At 51.2% G+C, this 22,462-nt stretch overlaps 1 protein-coding gene across 1 annotated transcript in view; it reads left to right on the top strand.

Annotated features, from left to right (window-relative positions):
• Window positions 1–22,462, top strand: part of LOC112117729 (myoferlin-like) — a 76,584-nt gene that overhangs the window by 8,695 nt on the left and 45,427 nt on the right. Inside the window, exons 5-14 of the mRNA XM_029912567.1 lie at window positions 1,739–1,789; window positions 5,451–5,481; window positions 10,159–10,274; window positions 11,474–11,594; window positions 12,244–12,347; window positions 14,421–14,489; window positions 15,926–15,969; window positions 16,486–16,568; window positions 16,649–16,761; window positions 17,528–17,641. Of these exons, the coding sequence (XP_029768427.1) occupies window positions 1,739–1,789; window positions 5,451–5,481; window positions 10,159–10,274; window positions 11,474–11,594; window positions 12,244–12,347; window positions 14,421–14,489; window positions 15,926–15,969; window positions 16,486–16,568; window positions 16,649–16,761; window positions 17,528–17,641 (846 nt within the window). The remainder of the gene's footprint in view (window positions 1–1,738; window positions 1,790–5,450; window positions 5,482–10,158; window positions 10,275–11,473; window positions 11,595–12,243; window positions 12,348–14,420; window positions 14,490–15,925; window positions 15,970–16,485; window positions 16,569–16,648; window positions 16,762–17,527; window positions 17,642–22,462) is intronic.

The raw sequence follows: 22,462 nt of genomic DNA, 5'->3' as shown, positions 1-22,462 counted from the left end.
ACCCAACTTTATTATAGCAAACATACTCCCTCATTAATCCTATTTCTGTCCTGTATCCTATCCTGTAACTAGCATGCTTCCTCTCCTTAGGCTTCTCTCCCCCTGCTCTGTCTACGGCTCGTTCTGTTCTGTTCTGTTACTGGTGCTGCTGCAGCAGCTGCTGCTTCTTTCAGGTCTTCTTCTCTGCTGTTCTTTGCTCTTTTAGGTTTCTTTCTTCTGATCTGATCTTCTCCTGGTTCCCCATCTTGACTGACTTTTGCCTGCTGACTGCCTGCCTTTTATTCAGTTTTACCAGCCACTAGACCCTTTCAGATTGGCTTGTTTCTCAATCCTGATATGAGCATACTCTATCTTCCAATCACCTTTAAACCCTCTCTGATTGGTCCATACTTGTAGTCCAATCACAACTGCTAAATCTGGCTGTCAGTCAAAGCTGTTACATAACAAGTCGTAGTATTATGGTCTGTTTACTATTATGGTCTGGTGACCCTCACCTAGTTTTGGACTGACCCCTCCCTGCAGAGGGGGAGTGACCTTTACCCCAGGCTACACTTGTCTGCCAACATACTCACTATAGGCTAAATTGAAACTGATTTCTCACTCTCCTTGGCTATGTGCCAACACTTTACCAAACTATTAAACTGTAAACAATTACCTCATCCCTTTCACTATGTATCCAATTGTTAATTTATGCATCTTAATGTTAAGCTCTACTGTTGCCACCATATTCCTTTCCAATTTCGTTCATTTTATTTTCGCTCTTCCCCTATTTTCAGTTAATGATGGCAAAGCAATGTTTTCAGTGCTTAGGAAAATAGAGCAGCTCAAAATCTCTCTTATCAGTGAGACCAATATTAGAATACTATGTCCACTTTTGTCCTGCAGTTTAAAATAGATGTTGGTAAATTGGAGAAGGTTCAGAGAAGAGCCACAAGAATGTTTAAGGAGTAGAAAACTTGCCTTATAGTGAGAGACTCCAGGACCTCAATCTATTTCGCTTATCAAAAGGGTAGGTTAAGGGGCATGTGATGTATCCGGTGACTTGATCACGGTCTATAAGTTCCTGCCCATGAGGAAATGAAATTCGAGAATAAAGAGCTCTTCAATCTAGCAGCCAAAGGTATAACAAAATCCAACAGATGAAAGTTGAAGCCAGGTAAATACAGGGACAAATTTTTAACCCCGAGTGTAATTAACCGTTGGAACAACTTATCAAAGGTCATGGTGGATTCTCCATCGCTGACCATTTTTAAATCGAGATTGGATGTTTTAGAAAAACATCTGCTCTACTTCAACCACAGCTATTGGACTCAAAGAAGGCATTAATGCCGGGAAGTCCGGTGGCCTGTGTTCTGCAGGACAAGATGATCACAATGGTTCCTTCTGGCCTTTAGATTTATGAATTGATGAACTTTATATTCACAGAGCCTAGTTGCTATTTAGGGCTTTCAAGACTTGAAGTCCAATTCTTCTCTGCTTTGCACCTTATGCAGTCATTTCTCCTGTGCAAGGTGCGTGGAGAATTCTGATTGTGTAGCATTTTACGCCTGTGTAATTGATGAGACGGGTGCCAGGCATTGAAGAATCAGGCCTACAGACCCTTCATGTCAGCACCGCAGAGCTGGGAATTGTGGGTAATAGAGCCATCATGCTGTCCCTCAGTTGGGTGGGGGTGAAGATGGGGGCTTCACCTCCTAGCACAGGAACAGTGAACCAAAGTCTTGGGTTTGTTTGCTAGGTGCTGAACTCAAGGGCGATGCGAGCGGATTCCATCATTGGAGTGTTCAAGGTGAGTGACAGTGGATGTAATCACCTTGGCAGAGCCAGGTGACTGGACCACGCCAGCAGATATTTTCCTGGTGATGTTGCATGCATGGATATGGGAACCTGCATACAGGCAATGCTCACTCCCAAGTAGAGCTGGTTGAGAATTTCCTGGGAGGGAGGGAGAGAGAGAGAGACCAGCCCATCTCAGAATAGCCAATAGCCAGGTGGTTAGGTCCCTCACCTAGGGTATGGGAGACCCACCTTCATGTCCTTCCTCTGAATCAGGCAGAGCAGGGACCTGAGCTACTTTCTCCTCCATCGCAGCTGAGTGCCCTAGCCAGTGGGCTGTTCTAGTGGTGTGCACTCATGCCCTCTGGTTTTTTGTGAAAGGTTTCAAAGGGCTCTGCTTGTCCCAGTGCAAAACAAAACAAAGGCCAAAACTTTGAAAATGTGTGAAACGGGATTCTTGTTTTCTGGCCAGCCCTGCTCCCAAGAGGCTCTTTAGGAATCATCTGTTGTCTCCAAGTAGCGATCTCCACAACTGGTTACAGTTCTCAAGTGGGTCAATAACTTATCCTTACTCCAGACATTCATTAAAATTCTACCTATGAACACTCTCCCCCTCACCTTGCTCCTGCCTCTGGCACATTGTGGTAACGTGGGGATGAAATTGTCTGTCTTGTCCGCTGTAACGTATGTTCCTAGATTTTTGTCCGTCTCTTTCCTAGTCAGTCACCACTTTTCTAGGCAGCAAGGAATTATCTCAGCTACTGCTAACTGAAGCTGGTCAGGCACTTTTTGACAAAATCTTGGTTTTCTGAAACTGGATGTTTTCACAGAAACACATCTATTTTGACTAAAATTTTGCCAGAAAGGTTTCTCAGGTCCAGGATGGGATTTCTGATCAAAACCAGAGCAAGAGACTGCCAGAATAGCTACTTGTCTAGAGCACGCCTGGTATGTAGGAGTCTAAGGGCTTGTCCCCACTTACCAGGGGATCGATACATGGCGATCGATCCACCAGGGGTCGATTTAGTGGGTCTAGAGAAGACCCACTAATTCAACTGCTGATCGCTCTCCCATCGACTTCGGTACTCCACAGGAACGAGAAGAATAAGGTAAGTAAACAGGAGAGTTTCTCCCGTCGACCCAGCGTGGTGCAGACACCGCAATAAGTCAACCTAAGGTACGTCAACTCCAGCTAAGTTATTCATGTAGCTGGAGTTGCATAACTTAGGTCGACTTAGCCCCATAGTCAAGACCTGCCCTAAGGTTCAAGTCGCTAGCCTGAATGAAGGGAATGCCTTAGATGGCCAGCTATTAGCCATTCTGGGATGAGCTGGTCAGTCCCTCTCCCCAGTTCACAAGGTCTTAGTTTTGTTCTGCATCGGAATGGAAGCAAATGTTGAAATATCAAGATTTTTCATTAAATCTTCTTTTGGGGCCAGTCCAACTCCCCCATCCCAGTTCCCAGTTCCACACATGATAGGTGTGATGGGTTAGACCCCCCCAATCCGGGATGCCACCTGATGTGCTGGGGTCCCACTCAGCCCTCTGGCCCTGCCAGCCTGGGTTTCCCTTGTGCTGGGTTGCTGTGCCAGGCTCTCAAACCCCTTTCCAGCACACACCCAGGCAAGACCACACCCAGCTGCAGACACGACTGCAGTCAGATGTGTATGAGAGGATTCACCCAGCACTCATGTGCACGCCCCCTGTGAAGAGGTAAACCCCAGATAATATTGTCTTGCGCTGTAGAGAAATCTATACAATGTAAGTTCATAAATTCGCCCCCTCCCTTAATGTGGAGGAAGAGATGCACAACTTCTTACCCCTGTCCCCAGTTAGAAATTGCACAAACTGGGTTTAATAATAAACCAAGTTTATTAACTATAAAAGGCAGATTGTAAGTGACTATAAGGGATAGCAAACAGAACAAAGCAGATTACTAAGCAAATAAAACAAAACATGCAAACCAAGCTTGATTTGCTAAAGAAACATGTTACAAAATGTAATTTCTCACCCTAAATGTTGACTTAGGCAGGATGCAGAGTTTCTGTAGCTCAGAGTTCCAGTTATTTCTCTTTACAGACTAGTCTCCTCTGTCTCAGTCTGGACTCAGCCCTTGCCTTTCCCACAGCTCAGTTCCTTTGTCTCTTCAGGTACTTTCAGCAGTCTTTCTTCTTGGGTAGGCAATGGAGGAGAGTCCCAATGGCCTTGCCTCCCAGCCTTAAATAGAATTGACATAAGGCGGGAAGCCTTTGTTTCCAGTGGGAAAGTACCAACCGTGTCTAAGGGGGTATTTTTCATCAGGTGACATTATCACCGGGCCTTGTAGTGTCAATGCAGCATCCCAGGAAGCTCCTCAGGGAGGTGGGAGATTAGTATCTTCGGAGTTCTATTGTCCTTCTTAAATGGCTCATTCAGGAAGATTGCCTGCTGTCTGGTGGGCGTTTCCCCACGTACAGACGCCCCCGACTTATGCAATCGATCCGTTCCAGAAAGTCTTGCGTAACTCGAATTTTGCAAGAGTCGGAAACGTATACCTGTACGTTACGCAAAAACTTCCGCAACTCAAAAATCCTATTTTTGGCTTATGGCACTTTTTCCATAAGTGCGATTTTGCATAAGTCGGGTCTTGCATATCCCGGGGAGCATCTGTACACACACACTTGTAATTGTTCCATAGTTAATATTCCTAACTTCAGATACAGAAATGATACAGGCACACAACTTGGATAATCACATTCAGTAAATCAGAACCTTTCCAATGATCTCACATGAGCCATCTTGCACAAAGTATATCTTAGTTATGCCATATTCATCTCATAAGCATAGTTCTATAAAGAATATGGAGCGTCATGTGACAATAGGAATGAGCAGAACCAGAACAACAGCGGCCAGCTTAGCTCTACTTTGCCTTTGATTTAGCTTCTCTTAGGCTTGGTCTGTGTACACGCTATCACTTACATCGGTATAAGTGATGTCACTCAGTGGTGTGAATGAGTCACCCCGTGAGTGACATAAGTTACGCCGACCTCAGAGCCGGTGGGGACATAGCTACTGTCGCGCACGGGGCTGGAGTAATTAAGTCAACGGGAGAGCTCTCTCCTCTGGGCTTAGAGCAGCTGCACTACAGCATGCAGGTGCATTGGTACAACTGTGCCATAGGGTCGCCATAGCCTGGATCTACACTACCAACTTATGTCGGTATAACACACCCCGGAGCGACGCAGTTATACTGACCTAACCCCCGGCGTAGACAGCGCTGTGTCAGTGGGAGGGCTTCTCCTGTCACCATAGCTACCGCCTACATTCTCCAATCAGTGTAGTCACATCTTCTTGAAGTGCTACAGCAGCGCCGCTGCCAGTGAAACGCTGCAGCATTGTACGTCTAGACAAGCCCTTAGCGTCAGCATGGCCTTGTGCTGTGCTTTTAAGTACAGAACAAGGAGTCAAGTGGGCCAGGGTCTATTCCAGGCTCTGCCGTTAAGTTTGGGCACATCGTTTTGCCGCTCTGTGCCTCCCTTTCCCCACCTGTACGGGGATCCTAGTTACCTGAAGGGGGGGCTGCGCGGTTTGAAGCACTGGAGGATCCTAATAAGGAGAGTGTTAGAGGAATGCCAGGTGGTGTTATTGTTCTCCTAGGGCAGATCCCCTAACATGCTCCATTTCCCTCTCCACAGCTTGAGGTTGGCCGTGTGTACGACTCTCCCGGTAGGTGAAGGCTGTTCGTGGCGCCGTTAGACAATTAGATGGGCTGGGCTGTTCCTAGTGCCTGGGTACCAAGGAAGATACAAATCAGGATTTCAAACCAATCCCAGTTTCCCTGCGTTTATTCTCACCCCTGGGACTCCACACCCGTCCCTCACACCCCCACCAGGTGCTAGCCTAGTAACGCTGTTTATCTCTTACTGCCTCATGCAGGGGGCACATTCATAGCTCCATCTCATTCCCAGAACACTTTACAAGGGATCCCCCCCACTCCATACACCAGCTTGTCTCCGTGCCACCTGTCACCATGACAACGCTGTAACGCCCCGTACCCACAATAGGTACAGTACCTGGGACCCTTGCCTCCCTGCATGGTAGTCACATACCTGGTTACCTGCATGGTTATCACTCCTTGGAAATTTAGCCTCTATGAACTCAGGATTGGAGAGCAGGCACTAATAAGGACTCATCCCCAGTTAGTTACTTATATGGCTTATATTGCTGCCACCTGGGACACATTCGTTTCTGCAGAGGTAGGACTCCACTTTCAGGATTACTGAGACAGCACCATCCACCAGTGCCAAACTCCCTTGATGACACACAAACTGGGGGAGTGGTAAATAGTGGAGAGGACAGATCCCTGATTCAGAGGGATCTGGATCACTTGGCAAACTGGGCACAAGCAAACACTACACTTTTTAATACAGTTAAATGTAAAGGTATACCTCTGGGACAAAGAACGCAGGCTGGGGGACTCTGTTCTGGGAAGCAGGGAATCTGAACAAGATTTGGAGGTTGTGTAGAATAATCAGGTGAACAGGAGTTCCCAGTGTGACACTGTGGCCAAAAGAGCTAATGCGATCCTGTGGTGCATAAACCGGGGAATCTCGCATAGGAGCAGAGAGGTTATTTCACCTCTGTATTTGGCACTGGTGCGACGGCTGCTGGGATCCTGTGTCCAGTTCTGAAGGGTGTTGATAAATTGGAGAGGATTCAGACAAGAGGCATGAAAATGATTAAAGGATTTGTCACAGGGTCCAGTCACTGCTAGTGGCGCCGCCTCCTGGTCACTCTGGAGATTAGCTCTTGAGATTGACACCCCTTCCCATGGTCACATGCCATCACACTGTCTCTCTCTCAGGTCTTCAGCCCCTTTCTTGCTCCAGGAGTTGCTGCGTGACGCATCCCTCCAGCCAGGCCACTCAGTGGCCCCCGCTTCTGGGGTCCATCCTTCAAAGTCTCTGTCACTCCTACAGTGACCTAGGCAGACTTTCCATTCACTGTCCCAGTGGTGACATTTTCCCAGTAGCTGGTAGGGGAACCTGGGCCCACCCTCTTCTCCAGGTTCCTTCCAGCCCAGGGACCTTCAACCCAGCAGTTCTGGACTTTCCTCTCCCAGCCCTCACTGCTCCTTCCCTGGACCGCTTCCTACAACTCCTGGTTCCTCTCCTTGCTGTGTGTGTACCAGTTCCAAACCTTCCTCCCTCCCTCTTCCCCGGGAGTGACTGCCCTTTCCCAGCAGCAGCCCCCTTCTGTTGCCAGCTTCCTGACTTTAGAGACCCCCTATTCCTGCCCAGCTGAACCTTCTTGCAATCAATTCCCTGCTCCCTGGTTCTTCCTTCAGGTGCAGCCTGTGGAGTTAATAGGCCTGCCTGGCCATAGCCCCTTCCAGTCCTGTATGGGGTGGACACGGCATCACAAGATTAGAAAACACCCCTTATAATCATAAATTCAAGGAGCTCAATCTATTCAGTTTAACAAAAAGAAGGTTAAGGGTGTGACTTGATAACAGCCTATAAGTATCTACATGGGGAACTGTGGCAAGGTGCCACTGGCCCTCCTCACTTGCTGCACCCACAAACCAGCCAGAGACCTCTGCACTGGTGCAATCACACGTGCTCTTTATTTCCAGTATACTTTCCCACCACCTTCTAGCTACAAACAGCCTCAGCATTACAGCCTCAGGGACTGCTAGCTCCTGCAGCCAGGAGAGGAGAGTTCCCACTCCCTTTCCTTCTTTCCCCCTTGGCTTCTTTCTTGCCAGCCTTCATGTAGCCCCTGGCTAACGAGGCCGGCAGCTGTTCCCTGTTTGCCAGTCAGGCCTGGACTTAGCCAGCCAGCTCCAATTCCCCTTTCTTGATTGGAGCTGGCGTGACAGAGCCTGGCTCAGATTTTCTTAGCCAGCACCCTGTTACAGGAACAAAGATCTGATAATGGGCTCTTCAGTCTAGCAGAGGAAGGTCTAACATGACCCAATGGCTGGGAGTTGAAGCTAGACAAATTGACTGGAAATAAGGTGTCATTTTTTAATGGAGAGAGTAATTAACAGTTATAATTTACCAAGGGTCGTGATGGATTCTCCATGACTGACTATTTTTAAACCAAGATTGGATGTTTTTCTAAAAGATCTGCTGCAGGAATTATTGTGGGGCAGGTTTCTGCCTGTACTCTCCAGGGGGTCAGACAAGACCATAGAATCATAGAATATCAGGGTTGGAAGGGACCTCAGGTCATCTAGTCCAACCCCCTGCTCAAAGCAGGACCAACACCAACTAAATCATCCCAGCCAAGGCTTTGTCAAGCCCGACCTTAAAAACCTCTAAGAAAGGAGATTCCACCACCTCCCTAGGTAACCCATTCCAGTGCTTCACCACTCTCCTAGTGAAATAGTGTTTCCTAATATCCAACCTAACCCCCCCCACTGCAACTTGAGACCATTGCTCCTTGTTCTGTCATCTGCCACCACTGAGAACAGCCGAGCTCCATCCTCTTTGTAACCCCCTGTGATGGGTTTGGGCCCTTTGGGGTGTCACTTGATGTGCTGGGGTGCCACTGAGTCAGCCTATTCTGCCAGCCTGGGTCCCCTTTACCCTGTCTTGCTGGGCTAGGCTCACAAGCCTCTTCCAGCCAAGCACACGGACAGGGCCACACCCAGCTGCACAGAGACAGAGACCTGCTCTGGGAAGATTCAGCCTTAGGGGCTCCCCCAACACTCTGGTGCCCACTCCCTTTAAGGGGGACAAACCCAAAGGTTTTATGAAATTCGCCCCCTCCCTCAGTGTGGAGGGAGATATGCACAACGTCTTTCCCCCCACCCCCAGTTAGAAATTACATAAATTGGGTTATATTATAAACAAGAAATAAGTGTATTAACTACAAAAGGTGAATTTTAAGTGAATATAAGAGATAACAGACAGAACAAAGCAGATTACTGAGCAAATAAAACAAAGTACGCAAGGTAAGCTCAATAGACTTAAGAAACAGGTTACAAAATGTAAATTCTCACCCTAAATGTTATTTTAGGCAAGTTGCAAAGTTTCTGTGGTTCAGAGTTCCAGTTATATTCCTTTTCAGACTGGACCCCGTCTCAGTCTGGGCTCCCCTTCAGGTGGTGTTTGCAGTCTTTCTTCTTGGGCAGACAGGCCATGGAGAGGAGGAGTCCCATTTGCCTTCCTCCCACCCTTCCCTTTCCTTCCTGTGGAAAGTTATGAGAAGTCCCAGGTAATGTTTTGTATCAGGTGACAAGACCACCTGACTCTGTAGTATCACAGCGTCCATGAGTCAGGGGCAGTATGGAGGGTCTGCAGGAAGGCCAAAACTTTTCACAGCCCATTGTCCTCGCTGATGGGCCATCCGCCCTGTCTGGCTTTTCCATTGTTGTACCTGAAGTGTTAGCAGGGGGCGTCATCCAAAATAACATAGTTGATACATGTTATCAACTACAGATACATAGGCCTGGTCTACACTGGGGGGGAGTCGATCTAAGATACGCAACTTCAGCTACGAGAATAGTGTAGCTGAAGTCGACGTATCTTAGATCGACTTACCTCCCGTCCTCACGGCGCGGGATCGACGGCCGCGGCTCCCCCGTCGACTCTGCTACCGCCTCTCGCCCTGGTGGAGTTCCGGTGTCGACGGGGAACGCGTTCGGGGATTGATTTATTGCGTCAAGACGAGACGCGATAAACCGATCCCCGATAGATAGATAGATCGCTACCCACCAATCCGGCGGGTAGTGTGGACGTACCCATAGTCACTATTACTAACTTCAGATACAGAAATGAAACAGGCACACAAATAGGATAATCGCATTCAGTAAATTATAACCTTTCCAATGCATACAGCTAAATTCCAGTGATATCCTACATGACCCATCTTGCATAAAGTACATCTCAGTTATGACATGTTCATATCATAAGCATATTTTCATAAAGAATATGGAGTGAAAGATCATACCCCTCTTCAGGTAGTTGACGGGTGCTATCAAATCCCGCCTCACTCTTCTCTTCTGCAGAGTAAATAACCCTAGTTCCCTCAGCCTCTCCTCATAAGTCATGTGTTCCAGCCCCCTGATCATTTTCATTGCCCTCCACTGGACTCTCTCCAATTTGTTCACATCCTTTCTGTAGTGGGGGGCACAAAACTGGACACAATACTCCAGATGAGGCCTCACTAGTGCCGAACAGAGGGGAATAATCACTTCCCTCGATCTGCTGGCAATGCTCCTACTACTGCAGCCCAATAGGTTGTTAGCCTTCTTGGGAACAAGGGCACACTGTTGACTCTCATCCAGCTTCTCTGGATCATGATGGTCCCTGTGACTGTATAAAAGCTGAGTGCGGGGTGGGAGGAATACAGTGAGTTGCACAAATCGCAGACCCTGCCGTCCTTCTCTCCCAGGTCATGCTCTCAGCTGGAAATGGCTCAGCCTTTACCACCCGACTCATCTGAATGCTGGCTTGAGAGGCTACTTGAAAGTCAGCCTTTGTGTGCTTGGAGCCGGGGACCAGGCACCGGTAAACACCGCCTGTGAAAGGGACATGATACCGGCAGTGATCCCGCTGAGTTCCTGCCCCATCCTGAGTCACTGCCCAAACCACCGCAGCTCCATCCCAAGGTCTTGGGTTTCCTGATATCTGCGAAACATGAACACAGCCTACACCTGCACTTGGCTGTTCCAAGGCTTCCCTCCGGGACCCACTTCAGGCCATGGGCGGCGAGTAACATAGGCAGGGGGAGGCGGTGCCTTCCCAAACAGCCTAGTGTGACCCTGCCCACACTCCGCCCCCAGGCCAGGCCCCCTCCTGCGGTTCCCAGAGCGTTCTGCCATGGCTGGCCCAGGCTGTCTGGCCTGCCTCCTGCAGGGAGTCAGGGCGGCTGGTGCTGGGGTGGCACCACTCAGAGCACGGGGGGCCGGGAGTGCTGCCTGGCGCACCAGGGCTGGGCCCTCGCCCCCTGGCCACCCGGCACTGGGGCCAGGGGCCACAGTGGGGGTGCTCTGGGCTCCTGCGGGGGAGAGGGAACAGAAGGGGGGCAGATGGGGAGGGGCAGGGCCTTGGGCACAAGGGGAGGGGCCGGGGGTTAGCCTCCTCTAGCAGCCGGGTCCCCCAACAGCCGCCCATGCTTCAGGCCCTTGTTGGAACTCAGTGAACCCACCTACCAGCAAGACTCAGCAGTGATTAGCCTGAATCTCAGTGCAGGGTTTGAACACGAGTTGAGGGTGATTCAGCAGAAGAGCCCTGCGTTGTCAGAAGTGCTGAGCTCCCACTGCAGGTCAAGGCAGCTGTGGGTGCTCAGCCTCTCTGCAGATCAGGCCCTGGCACAACTCATGGTTAGCATCTGCACTCTCACACTTCCATACCTGGCTTCATGCTCTGCCCATCCACAGGCCGTTCTCTCTGGCCCCTGCAGGCCACCATTCATACACAGCCCTAAGATGACTCCAGGTTGCAGCACAAGGGCCCAATCTTCCTCCCACTGGAGCACCTGGCAGAGCCCTCATTGCTCCAGAGGCATCTGGATCTGACCCTAACACCGCACAGGCTGCAAAGTAACCTGCTCACCACGTGCCTTTGGCTCTCTCTAGAGCAGTGAAACACCTGGTCTCAGACACACCACACCCCATCCTCTGGTTCTTACCAGTGCTCTGCTGGTGGGACTGTCTTGCGGTTGTTCTGTGCCTGTATACATTCTCAGCACTCTTCTCTCCTCTCAGGAGCTGGACAAGCCTGCGGAGAGCGAGGACGTAGAGTCCAACCTTCTCAAGCCAGCAGCGATGCCCGTATGCATGGCCACCTTTCAGCTCCACATATACAGAGCTGAGGATATGCCCCAAAGTATGTGTCATATAGTGCAGAGGATACCCCTCCATGGCCTGGTAGTCAGACCAGGGGGATGGGAGCCAGGACTCCAGGGACTTTTCCTCAGTCATTTCAGCTCCTTGGGTGGGGACTGGGCCTTCTGATGTTTGTACAGCACCTAGCACACTTATGGCTGCTACCAGAACACAGGAAGCACAAGGGTTTGACAGTCCCTGTTGCTCACCCCTCTGCAGTGACAGCTCCTAGAGAGGCTGGAGACAAATCATACAAATATAGAATATCAGGGTTGGAAGGGACCTCAGGAGGTCATCTAGTCCAACCCCCTGCTCAAAGCAGGACCAATCCCCAGACTGATTTTTACCCCAGTTCCCTAAATGGCCCCCTCAAGGATTGAACTCACAACCCTAGGTTTAGCAGGCCAATGCTCAAACCACTGAGCTATCCCTCCCAAATACATTAGGATCTTTGCCCACTATTGTAGGGTGGCCTGCCATGTTGCCTGCCTGCTTTCCAATGTCACCAGCTTCCTCTGCCCTTTCAGACCCTCGTTACCCTCAGCCGAGGGGAGGTTTTGGGTTTCCCACTGAAGCACAGACGGTCAGCGGGAGTAAACTGTGCCAGCCAAGAGCTATCTGACACGAACGCATCTCTCTTCCCTCTCCAGTGGAGGACTCTTGCCTGCATTACTTTAGGTCCATGTTCCAGATGCATGTCGACAAAAGGATCTGCGCTGACCCTTCTGTGGAAGTTAGTTTTGCAGGGAAAACGGTAGGTAACATGCAGCTCTGCTCAGAAAAGTGACCTCTTGGGAGAGGGGTGTGTTTACAGCACCAGGCAACGTCAGTCTCCTCACCAACAGCCAGTCTTGTACTCTAAACACTAACACATGAGTGTAGTAACAGATTATGTGGCCCCTAAAAATGCCATGGCAACAGAAGCGATAGAATTCAGATTCCCCGCCCCCCAGAGCTAAAGGAGAATCCCCATTAGCTGTTGGGAGTGCAGTATACAGCCTGTTACACACAGCTGAGCAGGACGGATTGCATCCAGTAGACGGCAGACACACGCTAGCCTGTTCGTTACAGATGACGCAGTGCCATCTAGCAGACGTGAATACACACGTAGAGTAAGCCTGGCAGTAGGAATTTCTACACAACACCACGGACTGAATCCCCATCCCATTAGTATAGTAACACATGAGTGCTCTAGAGTCACCCAGTTCACTCCTGTTACCACGGCCAGGCTGGTAGTTATTATCCTGCGGCAGTTTCCAGAGCGAACTTGCTCTATTCGAGTCCAAGCAAGATTTGTTTGCAGCAGCACAGCCAAGCAACTTCCATCCCTGAGGGCTGAGAGTCAAACTGGGCCCTGTTGTATTAATTTGGATGGAATACATAGGCCAAAGGTGTTAATATAAGCCAGTCACTGTCCAACATTAAGCAGTGTTAAACAAGGTCCAAGGTTTGGTACACGGAGACCTCAGCCTGGCAAACACACGATTACAAATTCTTTTAACTTTTTATTAAAGATACAGAAGAGAAGGAAACACAATTAAAGCATCTGAAATATAAAGTATTAAGTAAGGCTTTAATTTTAACAACAATCCTTGTTCCCTTTCCCTTTAACTGGAGAAAGTTTTTAGAAGGAAAATCCATCTTGTCTGATGGTCTCTTAAAGAGTCAAGGTGGGGGAGGTGATATATTTCATTGGCCCAACTTCTGTTGGTGAAAGAGACAAGCTTTCAAGCTGCACAGAGCTCTTCTGTACTGAAGAGGAGCTCTGTCTAAGCTTGAAAGCTTGTCTCTTTCACCATCGGAAATTGGGCCAATGAAAGATATGACCTCACCCACCTAGTTTCTCTAATATCCTGTGACCGACACAGTTATAACTGCAAACAGTCTCTTAAATGGTTTTAAAGATGGTAATAACTGTTTTGGGGGGTTTGTGGGGGGAGGGGTAAAAGAGAAGAAAGTAGTTGAGATGAGCTGGAGTTGTTGTTGCTGCTGTTGGTTAAAGTCCGAAATAGTCTCTGGGCTATACTACAGACCTGTATCGGTATAACAGCGTCGCTCAGGGGTGTGAAAAATCCACACCCCTGAGCAATGTAGTTACACCGACCTCGCCCCTTGTGTAGACAGCGCTACGCCTCTCGAGGACGAGATTAACTACACCCTTGGGAGAAGCTCTCCCATCCGCATAGTAGCATCTTCATTAAACCGCTACAGGGTGCAGCTGTAGTGCTATGCTTGAAGACAAGCCCAGAGTTTGTTGAGATAGGCTGGAGATGTCACTGTTGTTGTTGAAGTCAGTTTTCGAAGGAAAAGCACCGTTGTTTGACAGTCTCTCAGATGGTAATAAGTGTCCTTTTGGGGGAAAAGAGAAGGAGCTAGTTGAGATGGGTTGGAGCTGTCCTTGCTGCTGCTGTTGTTAAAGGCTGATCCTGTTTCTTAAGAAGACACACCAAGAAAAACACACACAAAAGGGGAGAGAAAAGAACAGGGAAGGTAGAAAATGCAGCTTCTGTCTCTGGTGTGACTCTCACTTGTAACCTCCCTGCTGGAGAAACATAGGCACAGGCACTCTGAGGCCTGGCAAACTCATACCAGCCAGTCCTGATGATCCCACGATGGGAAGGCAACTGGTGATGGTGCTGATGGTGCATGGGACAGTACCGAACCTCATCTAAGGCTCTGCAGTGTTGCCTGGAGAGCAAACTCTTGTTTGCTGGGGGAAAATATGGGGAACTAAGGTGGGTGAAGGAAGTGATTGACCTGCAGAGGGTGTAGCTGGAAGGAGAGGTGTTGATCTCTGGTTTCTAATAGTGTCATTTAATGTTCTCAGCGCTGCACCAGAGTGATGCCAAGAAATGCCAACCCGGAGTGGAACCAGGTGCTGTTCTTTCCTGCCCAGGTGAGATGGATGACTCGGTAGGAAGGGGATGTTGTCAGAGCCCCAACAATCTGCATTGAACATCTGCCCTGCATCCCTTCTTTCTCCCACGTATTACCCAAATTCTCTTTTCCTGAAAGAGGATCAAGGGAGTTCTTGCCATAGACACCCTAATAGCGTCTCTCCCTGGGAGGGCCGGCATTTGCAGCACAGAGTCCCAGGAGTATTGACGGGGGGCAGGAGAAGTGACACACAGAGCTTGTGGAAGGTCATGTCCTTTCCCTCTTGTGGGGGCTGGGTTTCTCCCCTGCACATGTTCCTGACTCTGGGAACTGTCACAGAGTCACCGGGCGATGCTCTGGAACTGCTCCCTACAAAGCCAGTCAGGACTCTGGGGAAGTCTCCTCTCTGTGAGCAGACTGTCTCCAGGGCAAGAAGCTTCCACAGCTTCCACCTTCCTGGGTCTGACCTCGGAGCACTCAGCATCCCGAGCCCCACCGTGTGCTTCCCACAGTGAGTCTGCCCGGGCGGGGCTTCTGGGGCAGCCAGAGGGCCCTGCACCCCACCTCTGTAGTCAGACGTGACTCTCAGCCAGCGTAAAACAGAAGGTTTATTAGATGACAGGAACACAGTCCAAATCAGAGCTTGTAGGTACAGAAAACAGGACCCCTCAGTCAGGTCCATCTTGGGGGGTGGGGAGCGCGGACGCAGGTCTGGTCCTCCCCCGTCTCCCCAACCAGCTCCAAACTCACTCACTTCCAGCTGCCTGGCCCCTGGCCCCTGCCCTGCCCGTTGCTCCTCCTCCAGCCTTTGTCTCGCTTCCCGGGCCAAGAGTCACCTGGTCACGTCCCCCTCCTGGGTCTCAGGTTACGAAGGGGCGGCCATAGCATCTATGCAGGGAACTGGAGCAGCCCCCACAAAGGTCACCCACGCTTATTCCCACCACCTAGACACTGGTGCGACACACAGGGAAACGGAGGCGCACACAGCGTTCAAGCAAAACAATAAGACTCACATACAGCATAAGAAGGGAAAATCCCCACTTCCTCACAGGAACATAGGGAGTGCTGGAGTGGAGCCAGCGCTGCAGCAGAGGAAGAGGCTGGAAGCCCTGTCTGTAGGGAGGGGAAGGAAGGAAGGCACCTGCTCTGTGGAGCTACTACCCCTTCAAGAGCGGGAGTTCCCCATAATGGTTGCCTCCCTCTGCTCCCCCTAGACATTGCTTCAGCTTCTCCGTCCACTGACCATGCCCAGCTCCCACCGCTGAAGAGCCAGATGGGGCATCCAATGGCTTTGTCACCAGTCCACACGGCAGCGTCCTTCCTAGCATGCCAACAGGCAGGGCAGCCCTGCCGTATGAACCGTGGGAAGGAAGAGCCTTGCTGTGTCATTTAATGTCTTACTGGGGCTGGCCCCTGGGACGTATGCCCTTCTAACCTGCCACCTTCCCATTGCAGTTACCGGCCGTGTGTGATGAGATCAAGCTCACCGTGCTGAACGGGTAAGCAGCACTTTGGACAGTCCCCGCCTGGAGCCGGCAATCCTGGCGTTACCCCCAGAGGAAGGGGAGTAGCTGAGGGTGAGGCTGGCCAGTGGGATGAGGGAAGAGCCAGCAGGGACACTGTGGTGGGTGGAAGGGAAGGGACCCGCGAGGGGTTAATAAATAGACATGTTGCTCTGTGTTACGTTAGAGAAGGCAGGTCAGTGAAGGGGGTGGTTCTGGATGGTCCTTAGTTCTGGGGGAGTTCATTCTGCAACTGGCCCCAAAGGAAGCTCTGTCTCCTGCCCTGACGATCCTTACAGCAGACAGTTCCCTTGGGCCGCAGCAGTGCAGGGGCTGACCAGAGCTTTGGCCAAGTTTTAAATACCCTGATCCAAGGCCGTGTAGCCCCTTGACTGGGCTGGCAGAAGCCAGTGTCCGTAGACCCCAGGGCTTGGTGGACCTTTTGCTCAGCAGCACCCCCACCCCGCTCCAATGACACAGAAAGGCCCTTTGCTGTCTGCTCTGCATTTCCAGGGACCGAGCAGGAAAGAGGGACGTCCTTGGGACCACCTACATCAGCCTGTCCCAGGTGTCCTCCACGGGGGCTGAGATAGAAGGTAAGGGGCTCTGACTGCTCACCGAGAGCTGGCTTCATTCTGGGCCCTTTCGTCCTCTCAGGTTCCTCTCTTGGTTCCAGGGGATTTCTCCGGGTTCCTGCCATGCTTTGGACCCAGCTTCCTGACCCTCTACGGGAGCCCCAGGGAATTCACCAGCCTCCACGACCCATATGAGAAACTCAACTCTGGGAGCGTAAGTATCTCCCTTCAGTTCATGGCCTGAATCCCAGGGAGAGCATGTCCTGGGGGCGAGGTCCTCATGACTCCCAAGACCTGGGGTTGCCATGAGTCCATGCCACTAGACTCGTAGCATGGCATCTGGCATTCCCACCACAGCACTGGGTTGACTCTGGCCCCTCACTGACGGGAGCACCCTACAGTTCCCCAAGCTGCTCCAGAGACGGGTGAATTGTACAGGGAGGGTGACCAGTAGGTGACAGCCCATCTCCCCAAACACACAGTGTCTGTCTGCCTTCCCCTCTGAGCCCAACACACAGAGGCATGGTCGCTCCTGGGGTAGCAGGCCACTTCCAGCACTAAGCAGTGCTCCCAGCCTGCATCGTCAGCGTGAGCGACCTCTGGCTGTTGTTGAAGGGGAAGTTAGGAGGGGAGGAGAAGGGATCTGGAGGAGCAGGGGCAGACCTGGGTTTGTGGGGGGCAATCTGCACAGGAAGAAATCTGGCAGAGACCTTTCTCCTCCTGCACGGTCCATAAGTTGCCTCTTACTGCCCTGAGTTGTCCCAGGAGCTGCAGAGCCTGCATGGAGCCCGTAAACATTGCGGCGAGGGGCTCAGACAGTTGTTTGGGCTGCTTGCGCTTGATGTCAGGCCTGGAAAAAGAGTGGGGAAAGTTTCTCCGTGCTCCTCCCTCTCTTCTCTTACCCCTCTTCCAGGGTCTCCCATTCCCTCGCTCTTCTATCCCCTTCCTGCCCCTCTTCTCCGGACCCATTTGTCTTCCAGGAGGAAGGGGTGGCCTATCGAGGTCGGATTCTAGTGGAATTAAACACCAGCATGGATAGGACCCCCCAGCAGGAAATAGAGGAGATCCCTGCAGAGGCTGTTGCCAGGGTGGAGGTAACTAGCCATGATTGAGGGTGTGACCCCAACACCCCAGGCCAGCCATGGCCTAACAGTGAATGGGGAAGGGGAGCAGAGCTTCTCAGGAAGCAGTTCCAGCGGAAGGGAAGCTGCACATCATCTATGAATTGTGATGCTGTGTGAGCATCCCAGCCGGCCCCGTATGAGCTGTGGTTGCCCTGGGAGCTCCCAGTGGCTCTTCCAGGAGCCCGCGGCTTTCTCCTCCAATTGCAGGGATTGGCAGTTAGACAGAAACACACGTTCACTTGGCCCCTGAGCCCATTTGAGATAGGAACCATAATAAACTCCCCGTGCAGTTCTTACTGTCACGGCTCAGAGCAGAATTGCACTTGACAACAAAACACGTCCTGGAGCCGTGAGAAAGGCAGGGCCCCAGAATCTGTCCTCTTGGTGCCGGGAGAATATCGGAAAGAGGTTGGAACACATCTCACCCACTTACGCTGATCACATCGCAACCATCCCTGGTCCCTCCCCACCAATGCACCCCGGAGAAGCTCTGTAGCCTCTGCTACCAGGGACATCTGAGACAGAACCTTTGACCTCATTCAGAGGAAATGTAGATGGGGAGTGACAAAATAAAGCTCTGTAATAGTTAATGCTATCACTTTTTGGAAGGGAGATAAAACCTCCCAAGCGTCAGGGTTTAGCTACTAACTTTCCAGGGTGAGAAAGAGACCATCATGGGGGCAGATTATCCCACATCTGCTATTGTGAGGTTTTTGCACCTTCTGCTGAAGCAGTTGGTGGTGGCCCTTGTGGGACATGGGGCTAGATGGGGCCTGATCCCGTCTGGCAATCCCAGTGTACCTAGGAAAGTACAGAAGGGCAAAGCTTCCCTCCAAAGATCACATCATTGGTGATCCTGTGAGTCTGGTTCTTTCCCCACCAGGATCCGAGGTCGTGTGTGTTCCTGTTGGATACATGGCTTAGAGAACAGGAACCCCGGGGTGTCATTTGACTCTTTCCCGTGGAATCAGTCACTGACTTTTCTTTCCCTCCAGTGTTCCCATCTGCCTGGGTTCTTAATTTAATCATGTTTCTGGAATTTTGGTGCCTCAGGGTCTGGCAAGATGGGTGTTCAGGGGGATCCTGCACATTGGCTGGCTCCTTGGGGAGCGGTCCCCCAACCCCAGGACTGTACATATGCAGAAAATCCAGTTCCCTTTTTGGGGTTACCTGGTGTTTCCCCCTCCCAGCACTGAGTCCTTCCCTGCCCCCTAGAGGGCTGTGATCTGTGCTCTATTTACCCTTTGATTAGATGCACCTTTTCCCAGCAGCTCTCTTATAACTGCTCCCTGTGTCTCACCAGCCTGGGGAAAAACACCCCCCTCTCTGCCCATTGGGTCATTTGCATTCTCACAAACCACCACCTGGCAATTTTCTGATCTCAACTCCTCTGCTGTCACAGGCGTTGGAGCTGCATCTTGATGTAAAGAGACACCGTTACTTTCCAAAAACTTTTCAGAAATAGCATCCTGAAAAACTGGGACCTGGATTCGGGTACCTCCGCCACCCCTTTCTCTGTCCCTGGGAAGTCAGCTGTATGACTGCTCCCCTCCAGGAAGTCAGTCACACAGTTCCCTCTAAAAACCTGGGTCATGGGCTGAGTGCCTGGGTGCACAGATGCTGACCCAGCCATCCTCCTAGTGTCCTGGGCATCCTGCCCCAAGTGACCAGTGCAGAGACATTCCTGTACCCCCACTATTCCTTCCCCAGTTTCCTCCTCTGGGCCCCCCTCTAAAACACATTTCTCTGTGCTCCCTAGGGAGGGGTCTGTCTCTTGTTCATCTGCAGAACTCTGCCAGCTAACAACTGGGACAGTTTCCTTAATCCCTGACAACCCCTCTCCTGCCCCTGCGCCTGAGGGCATGTTGCCTTCTGCTGGAAAGGAGCTAGTCTCAGCCCCTCCCACACTTGGAAGCACCCTGCTTCCCTGTGTTACAGAGTCACAGGAATCCTCACCCACCTCAGTGGTTTCTGAGATTCCCTGGCTCTTCTCTGGGCTCTCCTCTGGGACCTGCTTTCTGCTCCCTAGAGCCGGGTATATCTCTGGTTCAGCTGTGACCTGCTGGCAGCTAACAACCTGGACAGTTCTCTCCCTGGCCGGCATTACACCCCCATCCCTTCCCGATGTGGTGTTGCCTCCAGCTGCTGTGCAGGAGCTGGTCTTATTGTGTGCAGGCCATAGGTGTTCCCAGTTGTGGATTTTTGGAGCGATGGGAATGGTTGGGGTTGGTGGTTTCTGGTTCTACCTCTCTAGCAAGTCCAGTTTGCATTTTCTCTCTCTCTCTCCTTCCTCCCACTCTCCTTCCTTCTCCGCCATGGCCAGTTTCTTTAGTAGCAATATTCTCTGGTGCTCCCTGTCCTTTTCTGCAACCTGCAGCCTAAAAAGCTCCAACTTCGCAATCACTTCACTGCTTTCACTCATGTTCCTGCTTTTCTGTCCCTACTTCCCTTTCCCGAAATAAGCAAACAGAAAATAACAAACCGGTAGCCTACTCCTGACTCTCCTTAGCCACCACACTTAAAATCTTTACACCAGTGTATGAAGTGTAAATCTTGCTCAATACAACAAGCTGTGTATTTCACGCTGCTCGCTGCGCCTCTGTAGCGGGCTCCCCAGCGTGCAGCCTGGGACTGTGGGACCGCTGTGCCCCCTGAACTCTCCCCAGCCTGGGCTCTCTCTCACAGTGCCTGGCTAGTGACCAGCAGCAAACCCCTCCAGGCGCTGTGATCACTCAGCACAACCACATGTGGAGATCCCACACCCAGCTGGATTGCATGAATGCTCCAAGAGCCACTCATGAATCACCCAGAGAAAGGCACCAGAGCCAAATTCCCTCAGCTCCCAGCACTGTACCCCAGGAATATACCGTCACCACTTCATCAATGGAAAGTGGACAGACACCAGCCTTTGGCAAACCTGAGCAGTTTTGCCACACACTTCATACAAACTCACTGGTAATGATAAACAATTAAACAAATGTCTTGACTATAACAGGTAGATTGTAAGTGATATTAAGTGATAGGCAAAAACTCAGAGTTAGTTACCAAAAGAAATAAAATCTAAGCACGCAGTCTAAACTCTCAACCCTATTAGACTGGGCAGCACCTAGACCAGGGGTCGGCAACCTTTCAGAAGTAGTGTGCCGAGTATTCATTTACTCACTCTAATTTCGCGTGCAAGTAATACATTTTAACGTTTTTAGAAGGTCTCTTTCCATAGGTCTATAATATATAACTAAACTATTGTTGTATGAAAAGTAAATAAGGTTTCTAAAATGTTTAAGAAGCTTCATTTAAAATTAAATTAAAATGCAGAGCCCCCCTGGACCGGTGGCCAGGACCCGGGCAGTGTGAGTGCCACTGAAAATCAGCTCGCGTGCTGCCTTCGACACGCGTGCCATAGGTTGCCTACCCCTGACCTAGACTAAGCAGTTTTTCTCACCCCACTGGATGTTGCAGTCCTTAACATACAGGTTTGTTCCTTAAACCTGGGCCAGTCTCCTGTGTTGGAGTCTTCAGTCTTCTTCTCAGTGTCTTGGTTGCTTGCAGCGTAGGTGGGGGCAGGAGAAGGTCCAGTATGTGTCCACTCTGCCTGTTTTATACCTTCAGTCCATGTGTTTGAGGAGCACAAGTCCAGGCATGTCTGGGGGCATTGCTGAGTCACCCAGCAAGGTTGCAGACATGCCAAACCCGTGAAAAAAACGCAGAAATTGGGCTTGTTTTTGGCTTAATTGGCTTGTGAGTTGCTTGTTGGCTAGTTTTGGGCTTGTAGCTTGTTGCTCGTTGTAGCTTGTTGCTTCCTTTGTTTTATTAGCTCCCGGCAAAGGGGGGGCAAGCAGGGGCAAGTGGGGGAGAGAGTCGGGTGCAGAGCAGGCCCACTACAGTCCCAGACTGCACGCCGGAGGGATCTAGTCCCATGGAGTGTTGGGGTTCTTAGGGATTGGCTTGTTTTGAAATGGGATTCGCTTGGTTTTTGGCTTATTGTGAAAGTCGAGGTGCTTATTTACCGGGCGAAAGTTGGCAACTGTGCAAGGTTGAGCAATTCCCCTGGTGTGGTGACATGCAGGTGAGTCATCGCATTGTAGCTCCCTTGCTGGACAATGGCTGGTGATGGGTAGGGTTACCATTCGTCCGGATTTACCCGGACATGTCCTGCTTTTTGTGTTAAAAATAGCGTCCGGGGGGGAATTTGTAAATCACTAAAAATGTCCGGGATTTCCCCCCCAGGCAGAGCGAGGCGCGGCTGGGAGGGCTGCAGGAAATTCAGCCGCTCGCATGGGGCTCTGGCAGCCAGAGCCCTTCCCCCGCAGCTTGCCGGGCTGGACTCCGAAGCAGCTGTAGAGCTCCTCCTCCCCCCCCTCCCTCCCTGCATTCTGAGCCGGCCGGCCTGCCGGGCCGTTTGCATCGGGCCTTGGCAGCTCCTCCTCCCCCCAGTTCTCCTTCTCCCCTGCTCCCTCGCTCCGGCAGCACTGTGCGGGGGGCAGGGACCGGGTTGTGTGATGCGCTGGGGAGCGCAGCCACGTGTCCGGCTCCGCACAGAGCCCAACACCATGTTCTGAGCGGCAGGGTAAGGGGGCCAGGGGGTCGGAGAAGGGGCAGGGAGATTTTGGAGGGGGCAGTCAAGAGACGGGGGGGGGGGCGGGAGTTTGGGGGGGGCTTTTTGAGGGGGGGTGGAGAAGGTTTTGGGCAGTCAGGGTACAGGTAGGGGGTAGGGTCCTGGGGGGCAGTTAGGGTGGGGGGTCCCAGGAGGGAGCAGTTAGGGGATAAGGAACAGGGAGGCTTAGGTAGGGG

The sequence above is a fragment of the Terrapene carolina genome, unplaced genomic scaffold (assembly GCF_002925995.2).
Source record: "Terrapene carolina triunguis isolate 2854851 unplaced genomic scaffold, T_m_triunguis-2.0 Scaffold49, whole genome shotgun sequence".
Lineage (NCBI taxonomy): Eukaryota > Metazoa > Chordata > Testudines > Emydidae > Terrapene > Terrapene triunguis.
The sequence above is the reverse complement of the archived record's forward strand: the minus strand, read 5'-3'. Positions and strand labels throughout refer to the sequence as shown.